This window comes from Peromyscus maniculatus, chromosome 16 (genome assembly GCF_049852395.1).
Source record: "Peromyscus maniculatus bairdii isolate BWxNUB_F1_BW_parent chromosome 16, HU_Pman_BW_mat_3.1, whole genome shotgun sequence".
Lineage (NCBI taxonomy): Eukaryota > Metazoa > Chordata > Mammalia > Rodentia > Cricetidae > Peromyscus > Peromyscus maniculatus.
The window spans coordinates 41,317,074-41,330,815 of record NC_134867.1 but is presented as its reverse complement, the minus strand read 5'-3'; the positions used below and the strand labels follow the sequence as shown (position 1 = coordinate 41,330,815).

At 43.7% G+C, this 13,742-nt stretch overlaps 1 protein-coding gene across 11 annotated transcripts in view; it reads left to right on the top strand.

The window, feature by feature from the left end:
• Nhsl1 (NHS like 1) overlaps positions 1-13,742 on the top strand; it is a 228,704-nt gene that overhangs the window by 181,212 nt on the left and 33,750 nt on the right. For all 11 annotated transcript variants that reach the window (XM_076552695.1, XM_076552697.1, XM_076552693.1 and 8 more), the window contains exon 3: positions 9,875-9,999. In XM_076552695.1, coding sequence (XP_076408810.1) covers positions 9,875-9,999 — 125 coding nt within the window. The remainder of the gene's footprint in view (positions 1-9,874; positions 10,000-13,742) is intronic.

Here is a 13,742-nt window from a genome sequence, read left to right as displayed (position 1 = left end):
GAATTTTGGTGACGGCATTTGGAGCAGGCTGCTCACCTCACAGTGTAGAGAAACAGGGAGAAAGAACAAGGCTGGGAAACAAGCTGTGTCCTTCAAGGGGCCATCCCCAGTGACCTGCTTCCTCCAGTCAGGCCCCATCTTTCATAATCTGTCACCTAAACTGTCCATTCAGTTACAAACCCATCAGTGGATTATTAACCTGTTGATCAAGTCAGAGCCCCCATGATCCTGTCATTTTCTTAAAGCCCCACTTCCGAACCCTGTCTGGGGACTAGTCCTTCAACACACGAGTCTTTGGGGACATTTCATTTCCAAACTCTAACAGTCCTCCTGGAATCCCACGGAGGCTCCATTTCTTTGAGTAGATAACCTGACCGAGCACTGAATGTCATTGCCTCATCCCACCTATTCGACCTCTATTCTCCTCTTAACTCTGAGCTTTGAAAGGGCCCATTTACTGGGAGGTCGTTAAATTCTGTATTGATCCTTATCCTAACCTATGCCCTTAGCACCCCTGAAATGTGAAGTGTCCTTAAGCACTGATGACTTAGACTATCAACCAGACAGACAGGCTATGTTCCTTGGGTAAACTAAGGCAGAAAGTATGGCCAAGGATAACGTCTAATGAGTGATGGGACCAGCATCTCTGTTGTGTTACATTCATTACCCTTTTCAGGGTTCACTACCAAGTGAATCAGGCAGTCTTTCCTTCACTTTATAACTCACAAGGTACTTTCCATGCATCTGTGCTGAATGAGTTCACTTAGGGCTTAGAGATCTGAGAAACACTTTGATATTGCCATTTAGAACATGGAAAACCACCAGAGAAATTGGAAGTCAAGTGTCACATGATCTGACTCATCGTTGTTAAATGCCTCCATTTTAGCCCTGTGTTGGAAAGTTTGTAGTTAGGGGAAGCAGTTTTCAGGTAAGGAATGGTAATATCAGGAAGCTGCCTCTGCATTTGGAGTTGAACCTGAGATAGTCAAATACAAGTTAAGACTACCACACGTTTTAAGGATATCTTCACATGTTCACATGTTAAAACACCTTTGTAAATAGCAAAAATTAAAGCTTTTCCTGAAATGAAACAGTGAGGAAATAAAAGTAGATACGGGATACAATGGTCCTCCTCCCACAGCGATCTGGAGCCCATCAGCCGAATTCCGCTCCTTCCTGTCATCTCGCTAAGTTACTGTCTACTGAGAGACTTAATGAAGCTAAGCTCACCCTGGCTCCCTTTTAAAAATGGTGTGTGTGTGTGTGTGTGTGTGTGTGTGTGTGTGTGTGTGTGTGCGCGCGCGCGCGCGCAATCTTGCCACCCTCTTCCCCTTTAAAATAATTTCTTACATTGAAATATGCATAAAATCTCCAACTATAAAAATTCTATTGTCTTCTTGGCGCTGGGGGTGGAGGGGGTGGGGGGGGAGGTAAGGGGGTGAGGGGGACGGGGACGGGGGACATGGGACTCCCTGCTTGATACCTACTCCAAGTAGAGGAGACCTCATTTACTTTGGCTCTCAACTAAATGGTATCATACCAACCGCCTTTAATTTTGTAGACAGTTATCTGCCTCTGAACCTTGCTCTCCTATGGTTGCCCTTGGGCTGGCATCTTGAGCATCACCCGGGGGCTTGTTAGAAATGAAAGTTCTTAGGCCATGCTCCAGACCTGACAGTGCCTTTAATGAGCCCTCCTGGGGATTCCAAGGTGCCTTCATCTGGAGAAATACTGTCCAAGTGAGGGAAACTTACTTAATTAAACAGCTGAGTTTTAAGTAGCTTGAAGATTGGAACAAAACCCGCCACCCGGCAGCAATGACTTGAGAGCCCGGCCCTTTGTGTCTCTGCCTACATACTCTGTTTTCCTCTTAAGTTAACGTGGCCTCAGATGTGGAAGAAGAACGTTCAGAGGTTTCCTAAGGAATGGGTCAAGGTGTTGTGGGGATGGCCTATCACATAGAAAAGATGACCTGAGTTCCGATCTCCAGCACATGGGTAAGAAGCCAGGCTCAGGGTTACACACATGTAATCCCAGGATTGGGGAGGCAGAGATAGGAGGACACACACACACACACACACACACACACACACACACACACACACAGAGGGGGGGGCACCTGTCAGCAGAATGACAGGCCCCATGGTGTGACTTGCCTTCCCCCAGCTTTTCTCTTGGAGCACAGCTCTGGCTGACTCTCCTGCCCCCCTTCAGATACTGTAAGACCCCTTCCTGTCCGGAGTCCCCTGCCTTCTTGACACTTGGGCCACAGTTACCTTCACTCAGATTGGCTTGACTTTCTTCCCCTAATATTAGACAAATCTCACTCTGTCAGCTGGGACACTGGGACACCAGGGACAGATCCTCCCTTTTAGAAACTCCTGGAAAGGGCTTGGGCTAGACTGTTAAAGCCACACGTTTGCTTTGTCCTTTTGTGTTTTACGTTGCTTTGGATGCTGAGGATCGGTGACGTGGTGGTTGGTGAGAACCTGGTCTCTGCATCGAAGGCACACGCATTGCAGGATAGCTCTGATTTGAATACTTGGAATGCAACCATGTGCTTTGACGCCATTGTTGAATGTCCCTGCATAACTGCATAAACAACTCTTACTTGAAAGTGAGGAAAAGAATGATCATTAATCCAACAGTGAACCCAAAGGATATGTTCATCTAAATTCTTAGCATTTCAAATTTCCATCATATTATCTAGAAAAACATACCAATGGACAAGCTTCATGTTAGAGTCACTGCATGAGTGAGTCACTTGAACATGCTGGCCCATCTATCGGCTCTTAATTATCTTTGAGTTTGTTGATGCTCGAAGACAATTTAAACAAATGGAAGTTAAGTACTTTAAAGGATTTTTGGAAAATCCAAATGTATTTTTGGCAAATGCATTTTCCGTAAGTGGCATATGGAATCAGTTAGATTTCCTTCTTTTTTCCAATCTTGTCAAACCCAATAAAGGAATGAAGTGAGAGGTCAATTTAAAAATTGTATTTTGTGTTGATTTACGTTAAGGAAACATGTTTTTGCTTACTTACAAAGCATGATATTTAAGTGCAGTCAGTTTTTCCTGTGTGCTTCCCTGAAAGCTCAAAACTAAATCATTTCAGCTACATCATACCTGGCGTAGTGTTGGGCTGGGATTGATTTTGTTCTAGACTGAAATGCCTGTAGCCTGTGCATTCTCAGTTCTCCTGGGCTGAGAGGAAAATGTACTGGCCCTAGACCTTGTCATTCTTCATCTGATGGAAAATAACTGGGTTAGAGATATAGAAACCGGGGCTGGAGCAATGGCTCAGAGGTTAAGAGCACTGACTGTTCTTCCAGAGGACCCAGGTTCAATTCCCAGCACCCACATGGTAGCTCATAACTGTCTGTAACTCCAGTTCCAGAAGATCTGACATCCTTATACATACACACAGGCAAAACACCAATGTACATTAAATGAAATTAAAAAAAAGAAAGAAAGAAAGAAAAAGAAATACAGAAACCTGGACTAGGAGAAACTTTGCACCTGGGTTTCCTGATATAGGAGACAGATAAAATACGCACTCTCCATTAATTCACACACAATTATTTTAAACACAAATCAAGTAATGACTGTAAAGTGCTTTCTGTTTTTTTAAAATGTCTGCAGTATTGGCTTTAAAAGTCAGCGATCTGAAAAAAATGAATGTTTTCGCTGCTGGCTTCTGGTACGGTATTTTCACTGAAGCAGTGTGCTATGGCTATCATCCTTGTAATTAACTCTGGAACTGGAGTCCTCCCAAAGTTTTATGACCTTTAATTCTAGTAAGAGGGTTATGAAAGATTTAATACTGTTAAAGAGAAACTTCATTCAAATGTTAAACTATGGTATGTCTAGAACCCTGTGCTGCTGTGGAATTCAGGATTGGGCTTTTGACCCGAGTGCCTCCCAATTTCCTAAGGAATACATCCTCATTTGAACTGTCCCTACTCCACTGGCCTCGAAAATGATAAGCTGGAAAACTTACTGGCTCCTTTTGGCCATCATCCCTTTGTCTTTCTCACATGGTTTAGCAAGTCAGTAGACTCGTGTGTGTGTGTGTGTGTGTGTGTGTGTGTGTGTGTGTGTGTGTTCTTTCAGTACTCACCCGCTCGTATTACAATATTCTCAGAGAATAGAAAAGCAATCCCATGTTATTCCCAAGATGCATTCGATTTCTGTTTCTTCTTCTTTCCTATAACACCCAGCATCTTCTTTGAGGGAGGCTATCCTTTTTAATTCAGTACCAGAGATTGAACCTATGCTCTTGTGAATGCAGGGGAAAAGTTATACCACCGAGCTCCATCTTCAGTCCAGTGTCATAGGCGTTTGCTGTTTGTCGAAGTTAAACACTTTCTCTCAGACTATTTCCAAATCATTGTAAAATGTCAAGAAATATATATATATTTTTTATTTTTAAAAATAGTTTATTTATTTTTACTCTATGTGCCTTGGTGTTTTGGCTGTATGTATATCTGTGTGAGGGTATTGGATCTTGGAGTTGTAGACAGTTAGGAGCTGCCATGTGGGTGCTGGGGGTTGAACCCAGGTCCTCTGGAAGAGAAGTCAGTGTGCTTAACCACTGAGCCATCTCTCTAGCCCCAAGAAACATCATTAAAAAAAAGTTTCTTGGATGTGTTCCTGTATGTATGTCAGTGTGCCGTGTGCATACCCGGAACATGAGGGGTTGCAGATGGTTGTGAGATGCCATATGGGTGCTGACATCAAGCTTGGGTTTCCAGGCAAGTAGCCACTGCTCCTAACTGTGGAACCATCTCTCCAGGCCCTAAGAAACATTGTAATGCAGACTGGACCTTCTTCCATGAGCTTTGTTAAGACAGAGAAGCATGGCTCTCACCTTAGAACAGGAGAGAGTTTTTTCTGTAGCCGACAGACATGAGTAACCATGACCTGCGGAATAAATACCGCGTTTTAATGTGAAAACAATTTCATGAAGGTTTTTAAATTCAATTAAACGTATTCCTATTACTGATATGGGGGTGGGGCCTGGGTGCTACAGCATGCGTATGGAGGGCTGAAGACATTTGTGGGGTTGGTTCTCTTTTGCCGCTGTTACATGCATGCACTCTGAGGATTGAACTCCGGTCGCCAGACTTGCTGGGAAGTGAGAGCCTTGACCCACTGAGCGATCTGGCCAGCCCTCTATGAAATTTTTCTAAGCAACAGAACAAAGAAAGTTATAAATCAAGGCTTCCCCCCGCAAGTACATTGGTGGGTACATCAGGTAGGTGAGTGACACAAATTAGGGATAGTCAATTTTATAGAATGCTTGACACAGGTATGGGTGTCCCTCCTCGCCCCCCGAATCTCAGTCACAGATGAAATACATGAGAAAGAAATTACTTAGGGTGAGTTATAGACATCAGTGGTAAATACCGTGTTGTTCCAGGTCTTACGGGTGACTTCTTTCCATTCAAACTCTACCACTGTTTTAAGGTCGGAGTTGGCGGGAATAAGGTGCTGAGGGCAAGTACAGCTGTGCTACCTTTCTGTTCTGAGTTGCCAAAGGCTACCCCCATGTTTTGTGTTCGAAGCCAGAGTTCTGATGGTAACTCACAAGGTCCTGCACTGCTGTCCCCTCCTCCTGCCAAACCTCATCTCCCTCCTTCTGTTCTTCTCACTTAGTCTGATCCACCTTTATCTCTAGTTCTTTCTCAAGGACGTAGAAGCCATCCTTTCTCAGATGACATGTTTCCCCGAACCCAAACTGCATCTGTATCATCAACCCCATCACCTCGTTGTCCCTCCTCTGCCTTATTTTCATCATTTCAGATCTTATAACAGTTAAGTTACTATTTTCATTTGTTTTATGCGCACGCCAGAACATAAGCTCTGTAGACTCGAGGCTTTTCTGTTCACTGCGCATGTCAGAACATAGGCTCTGTGGACTTGAGGCTTTGCTGTTCACTGTGGAAATCTCCTTTGCACAAAACAGTGCTTGGCAGGTGGTAGATGCTGAAGAACTGTTTGTTAAATTACTAGGTACATGCAATAGGGATGCTGTGCCCAGGAGTCCTCAAATCTAAAAGGAGAGAGAGCTGTCTTAGGGGCTGAAGACTTCCTGCAGCCATGGTTTTGCTTCTTTGGCAATAATTGCCAGTGTTCTTTCGTAAGCTTCTATGTATTCTTTCAAAAGGGCATAAAGTGAGCTTTTGTACCATGTGAGGCACAGTAGGACCTAAGAATGCGTGAGATATGGCTTCTTTCTTTAAAGACCCTAAAAGCCGAGAAGGAAGGGAAGATGTTTATTAATGAAGACGGAGGTGGCTCCAGTGGCTTGGGAGTAGAAGGCAAGTGTCCTGAGAAATAGGTCCTGAAGGTACAGAGTCGCCACTGTGACACTGACAAATTCACGATAGCACAGATGTGTGTGCTGTGCCCAGCTTTTTGTATTTATGCTGGGGATCCAAGCTCAGGTTTGCCTCCTCCTTGCAGTAGATTCTGTTGGCATTTCTAAGTTAAATTCATGAGCTGGTTAGACGGCTGTCGTGTTGATGACCTTCCTCTTTCCTTCTGTGTTTCAAAGTCTGGCTTACTGGAAATGTTTGCACTTCTTCCTTATGCTAAAGAACTTTGTTTTCTTTCATGACAGGAAGGAGGGGAGATTGCGTAGTTGGGGAAACAGAGGCCTCACCAGTGATGCTTATCCAAGCAATCCTTCGAGGACAATAGTTTAGTTTTAGCCTTCATTTCTATTTCAAGGGTGTGTGGTACAGATGGGTCTGGTGTTGCATTTAGGGTCATGTTTCTATCTTGTAGTTGCTGGTAAAACCTGGCTGTAAATTTGGTACTGTCTTGCAGTTAAGTTGCTCTCATTGTGTGTGAGGAGTCTTTGTTTACTCCTGGTGGTTTGTTCCACTCATGTCTCATTCTGCACACAGTACATTCAGTTTTAATGAGCAGAGCCATGGTTTTAGAAGTCAAGATCAAGATCTATTGCAAGCTAATAAAGGAAAGTCTACATTTCCCCTAGAGTTGGAAGAAGTAGCACTGGAATCTTGTGAGTTGACTTTATTTCAGAAATTGGATAAGAGGGGGAAACCATGGTCATCTGCCAATTCCTAAACTTCCACTAGTGTTTGTTGGGCCTCAGTGTACACATTTCTCTGATATGAATGACATGGTAGGAAAAACATGTACTGTTTTTCACTCTGGGTGACTGAGGTACCACACCTGGAATTATAGAACTCGTGGTTGCTAACCTTTGATGGTTTTTAGAAGTACTTTGGGCTTTTAATATTTAACATGTACCAATCATTTTAGTTGTGTTTAGTATTCTTAATCATTCCTCCCAAGATAAGAACTAATAGCACCCTTAGAAATGGGCTAGCCCAGGAGTCCCTACTTCTGAGGGAAAATCTTATATTTCAAATACAGTCTTACATGTTATTCATACATAAACACAATTTAATATCTTTTTGTTTGTTTGTTTGTTTTTAGGCATGGTCTGTCTTGGTTAGCCCAGGCTGGCCTTGAACTTCTGTTCTGGCTTCCACCTCCCAACTGCCAGGATTATTACTGGTGTGTGCCACCATACCAATTCAGACTCTTCACATGCTTGATTTGAGTGGCCAGAAAAGATGATTGTGGACAAAAGAGTTTAGTCGAAAGGCTTTGGGGTCTAATCTTCATTCTCCTTTATTTGTCAGATATTAGAAAAGCCTGTGTTGCAGAGGCTCATAGCTGTGGATGATAGTGTGGTGGTTTGTTTTGCACAGTTTGCCCCAGCCTTTAGAAGACTCAGTGGTACAGAGATGATTGGAATGGTCCATTTCTAGGGCCATGGAAAAGTGATTTTAGCAGCACGTTAAGTGCTGAACCCATTGGGGTGTGTTAAGATATGGCATGTAAAACTCTTGAATTGAGTGTTAACCACTTTTAGCCTTCCCTTAAGGTGGGGATTTAAAGAAAATCAAAACAAATATTCAAGAACCCTTGAGATTTGAAAGCTACTCTTCGTGTTTTCTGTAACATTATCTCATTAGAATGAGGGTATAGATCATTTGTATTTATCTCAGAGAAATTGATAGTTGGGAAGTTATCAAAATATTTCTCCATCTAAAGGGCTAGATTGCATGAGTGAATTTTCATTTATACACTCACGACAAATAAATATATAAATAAATCTAATTTTAAAAATAGTTTGGCTTCTGGAAGCTTCAGACACTTGAAGATTGCACTCTAAAAAGTGTTATGAATACTTGCCAGCCGTTAAGTGACTGAAGTTGTTACTTAGCTCTCTCATAGTGTTCATTTTCCAGTTACCTTGACATTTTCAGAGCGCTTAGTGACTGTTGTTAGGGACTGTTTTTCTTTTTTAAATCTGATACATAGTTCTGAATTAGAAACTTCCTCCATCCACTCCCATGGAAAGGAAGAAGACTGAGGACTTTTATTTTCTTTTCCCAAACAACAACAACAACAACAACAACAACAACATGATTTTATCTCTTACTGAAGTAACTGTCCTTCTCTGGTGTGGGGGACCCACCCCCATCTTTTTTTTCCCCAGGGTGCTCTTGAGGAGTGAGGGATGAGATTTAGATAGAAATATAGAGGGGAGAGAGACAGATAGAAACACAGGATAGCCTCGGGAGGGCCTGGATCCTTATCCACCAGCCTGTTTTGTCTCTTCCAAAGGGCTGTTTATAGAAATACCAAGGGGTGGAGCAAAAGACCTCCCTAGCACAGCCAATTGCAGACCTTCCAAACACCTGGTGATCACACACGAGGTCAACCCATCCCCCTTATGCAGCCCTGCTGGGTAAAGCATGCTCAGATCTCTCTAGGAAACCTCTGTGGGCTCCCACACTCTAGTGAGAGACATAGGTTCTGTGTTGACACAGGAGCTGTGGAGAGGCCTTTGTTTGGTTCTGTGCTTTCAGGGGTATGGTTTTTAAAAAGCCCCGTAAAGAGAAAACTTTCAGAAAAGCACATTCTTTTGCTGCTTTAGAAAGTTGGTTTTTAAGGGGACCACACTACAGCTCCCCTTGCCAGGCCCTACATGCCCCTCTAATGAGTCTGGGTAGTAACTGGGAAAGCTCCTGGTGCTTTCCCATACGCTAGCCCAGATGATAAGAGTCCTCCCTACACTGGTGTCCCTTGTGACCCCAGCCTCTTGCCAGTCAAGGCACACGGAGCTGTTACTGTTCATGCTGCTGCCAGGCATTCCTCTGTGGACTGGCAGATATCTCGGCCCGGCGCATAGCTTCCTATGAAATTGTACGCAGCAAATTTGATATCAAAATTAAATTGCAGGCCAAGTGATACAGCACCTGCTTAGCATCTTCAGGGCTGTGAGTTTCACTTCCAGGGCTCTGTGCTCTCCTCCCCCTCCTTCCCCTCCCTCCATCCCACCTCCCTGTAAAGCGATAGTATCCCAGTCATTACATGATCTCTCATGTCACTTGTGCTAAGTCCTGGAAACAGGCATGGCTTGGCCATCGCTTGTGTTTGGGGGTTTGGAAAAGCTGTTATAATCAGTAGTTCTGTGACAGCAGTTACAGCACAGTAATGAAGGCCCCGGGGTAACATTCCGAGTTCACTGCTTCCTTGCCTAGCATACTGAACACGTGTTTTAATTATGCTAACCTTCAACTTCCTGCGAACAGAGTTGCTGACGAGCGTTTACTGCGTAGGGTAGGGTGGTGCGCTCCGACAATCCACTTAAAGTGCATTGATGCGATATTTAGCGCCTTAATAACCCTTCATCACTTATATCATTATTTCGAGATCCTGTTTTGCTTGGGAAAATATTCCTGGGTAAGTTAAGTGGGCTGGTTCCGGCAATTGTGCTTTCTAATGACTTCTTCTTGCCCTCGCTGCCCGTTCTCCCTGCAGAGTGTGACAAGCTGCGGCGTGATGGATGCCGAAGCTCTCAGTACTATTCTCAGGGACCCACCTTCGCAGCCAGCTCCAGCCCATGCGACGATTATCCAGATGAGGATGCAGAAGCAGACCAAAAGGTGAGGCTCACTGCAGCACGGGCGTCTGCATTGCGCCCTGTAGCAGAGGAGGGTTGATAGACTCAGAAGGCACCCTTCCTTCTAGCCGAGTCTCATCCTGAGTTCATCTCGTGGTTTAGACAAAAGTACCCTGACTCCTGTGTGATCTCATGCAGACGGGGAGATGGGTGGAGAGCCCACCGGCTCTCAATACTGTGTTTGCTATTTATCCTCAAGCATAAAATTGTTCTGGTTTTTACATAAAAGGGAGGCGAGGCCAGGATCCAAGAAATACACATAAGCAGTGTTTGCTCTGTGCATTTGTACATTTTGAATATCTGTTGGTTAGCAAAAGATGTCTTTCGAAACTGTTTTGTTTTTCATATGACCAGGGGCTCGGTCACCTCTCAGAGAGCTCTGCTCTAGTCCGCGATGCCTCAGCAATCTTTAAAAGCCCCCAGAAGACTGTTTCTGAGCGGGGGAGTTCTGTATAGGTCCCAGTTTTGAGGGATTACGGATATGGCATACAGTTCTGGTGAGAGTCCTCCCAACTGTCACATCACGGTAGATGTAGTGACAGGAAGAAGGTGCCAAAGAACAGGTCACATCTCATAACAGGAGGCAAGAGAGTAATTGGGTGGGTCCAACAACAGCTACCTTAGTTCCCTTCGAGAGCACGCCCTGAATGACCTGTAAATCTCCCAGTAGTCTTCCTGTTTGACAGTCGCACCCCAAAATTGTCCTTCTGGGACTAACCTTGCAGACATGGGCCCTAGAGGCATAAACCATCTATCTGTTCAAGCTCATAGCAAAAAGTAAAATGCACTGGTTCAGAAGTGGCGTGTGGAACTAGGCCAGGTGTGTAAGGAATGCCTTTACTTGGTTTTATTACACTGGCTAGTTCACCTGGTGACTCTGTGCACCTCTGGGTTCCTTCTTCTCACGCTGCCTCTCGCAGCTCACACAAACCACATTGGAGAGTAGACCCCCGTGGTTCTAAATACATATGAGAGAGAGAGAGAGAGAGAGAGAGAGAGAGAGAGAGAGAGAGAGAGAGAGAGAGAGAGAGAATAAAGTGTGTGGAGAGTTTTATTTATTTTCAGTATCCCATTTTCATTTTGTTACGTGACGTGGACAGACAGTGGGATTAATTAAAATAAGATTTGAGGGTTGGGTTTGGCTCAGAAAGCACTTTTTTGAAGATTTATCTTTATTGTTTACTTTATGTGCGGCTGGAGCATATATAAATACACAACATACTGATGCCTCAGAGTCCAGAAGGGGGTGTTGGATCTCATGGCCTTTTTCCCTACCTGGATATTGGACTTTTTTTAAAATAAAATTTTCATTTGTTTATTTTTTGTATTTCCTAAAAGATATGTTCACATGCTAGGCTCGTCTTTTTGCTAAGGCATACAAAAATGGTTACTTGCTATTATATAATGGGACAAACAGTCATTTCAAAATTGATCTGTTCTTGATTATCAACAACTCTCCTTCTTTATTAGCATGAATAAGGCAAGTGAAAAGCAGAGGTGATGTGTACAATGGGATTTGTGAATATCCAGGTAGACCTCAGCTTTCCACCCATCCCCACAGGAGGAAAAGCCAATGGTGGGCCCAGAAATAGTGCCTAGGAACGAGCCAGAAATGGTGTCTGGGAAGGGCATGGTTGTACAATCTATGAGTATCCAAGTGTGAGGGGTCAGCCTCCTGGCAGCAACTTGGTTTATCTTGGCAACTCTCTAACATGTCTAATAGAATGGAGACCTGCTATTGTTTTTCAATATACACTAAGTATCATCAATTTTTGGTTGTTTTGCTTTGGTTGTTCGGTCTAAAATAAGTTTGCTTTAGTTCTGAAGAAATAGTTTAGAGGTAGACTGCTTGCCAGTCATGATCAATGTCTCTCCCAAAAGGGAGATCGTAATAAATGTGTTTCAGAATAAAATAAATATCAGGTTGTCTTTTATTAGGAAATGTGTTAGTATTAGTTAGATATATATTAATCAAACACAACTAACAAACCATGCCATTTTAGTTTACTTCCTTGTTGCTGTGATGAAAGTACCCGGCACAATCATCTCAAGGGAGAAAGTGTTTATTGCACGTTGTGTCCATCATTGTAGGGAAGTCACATGACAGGATCTTCAAGCAGCTAGTGACATCACATCCACAGCTGGACCCAGAGCAATGGATGAGTACCTTCATGTCAGTGCTCAGCTTGCCTTCTTCACTCTTACACAATCCCCTGTCCAGGGACTGGTGCCACCCACAGTGGGTGGATCTTCCCACCACTCAAGATAATCCCTCACAGACCTGCTCACAGGCCAAGCTAATCTAGATAATCCCTCATTGAGGCTCCTTTCCCGGGTCATTCTAGATTGTCAGGTTAACAAGTAAAACTAACCGTGCCACCATCATATTAAACCTCCTTTTTCTTCTTCCCGATTTTTTTAAATGATTTTTTTTTTAGGTTTAGATGCAAGGTAATGGGTTTCCTCTTGGCATCCTCATACACGGGTGTCATTATAGTTTATTCCCATTTGTTTTGGTCTCTATCTCCTCACCCGCTGTCCCTCCCATCTTCTGTTGGGTTCTCTTTCTCTCCTCCATTGGGCCACCCTTTAGCTTTCTTATTACCCTGCTTCTTCCCTTCTTTGCTTCCTTTCCTTCTTCCTTCTCCCCTTAGCATCCTTGCCTTTGGGCTAAACCATTCCATGTCTGTCGTATTAACTCCGCTAATTTCTTGATTCTGTACAGCACAAAAAACTCACTTGTGGTTGATGAGATGGTTCAGCCAGTGAAGGTGCCATCACCAAGCTTGATGACCTGAGTTCAACCCCTCGTTGGAGAGAGTAGAATCCCACAAGTTCTTCTCTGGCTTACACACACACACACACACACACACACACACACACACACACACACACACACCCTTGAACATAAGTAACATTTTTTTTTTCAATCACTCATTTGCTCCTCAGTGTGGTTTGCCCAGTCTGGTGCTCCTAGATGACTTGGGTGTTGCCGTTTAGTAATATTTGGAAGAAAAAGTCTTCTGACCTGATGCTGTTGCATCAGGTAACAGATAGCTGAGGAATTAGATCCAGGAAAGTGCTGAAGAGGTGGTGAGTCAGAGTGCCATTATCATTATATTAGGAGAGCAATTTCAGGTTTTATCTCTGCCAAGCTGTTTCTATAGCTATTTCACCGGCCATGCAAGGCTTTCGTTTCCCTGCTTAGAAGGTTAGAAGTGGAATAAGATTGATCTTTTTGGATAGGCAGCTCATTCATTCACTTATAGCAAATGTTTATATGACAACTCACTACACTAAGCATTGTTTCATATCCTAAGGCTCCATCAAGTGATCCAGACAAGATCCCTGCCATTGAAGGAATACCAGCAGTGAACAATTGGCAAAATATAGTAAATACCAGTGGTGATAAGCATCGTGAGGCTAAGTAAAGCAATGTCTAGGATCCTTCTAGAGCAGCAAGACCGCCATGTTAGATGGAGGCATCCAACAAGGATGTAGTGAAGGTGTCATGAGAGCAAAGCTTGGGATGAAATATAAGAACACCCACCCGGAATATCCCAGGAAGACCTCTCTAGGAAGGAGAGACAGTAAGTCTGGAGATGGTAGTGTGGTTCCTGTGAGAACAGCTGAAGAGAAGGACAAGAGGGGGGGAGAGAGAATGAGGACCATGGGAGAGCCAGCCAGTGATGTCAGACTGATTGTTTCTGGATGAGAGGAGCAGGG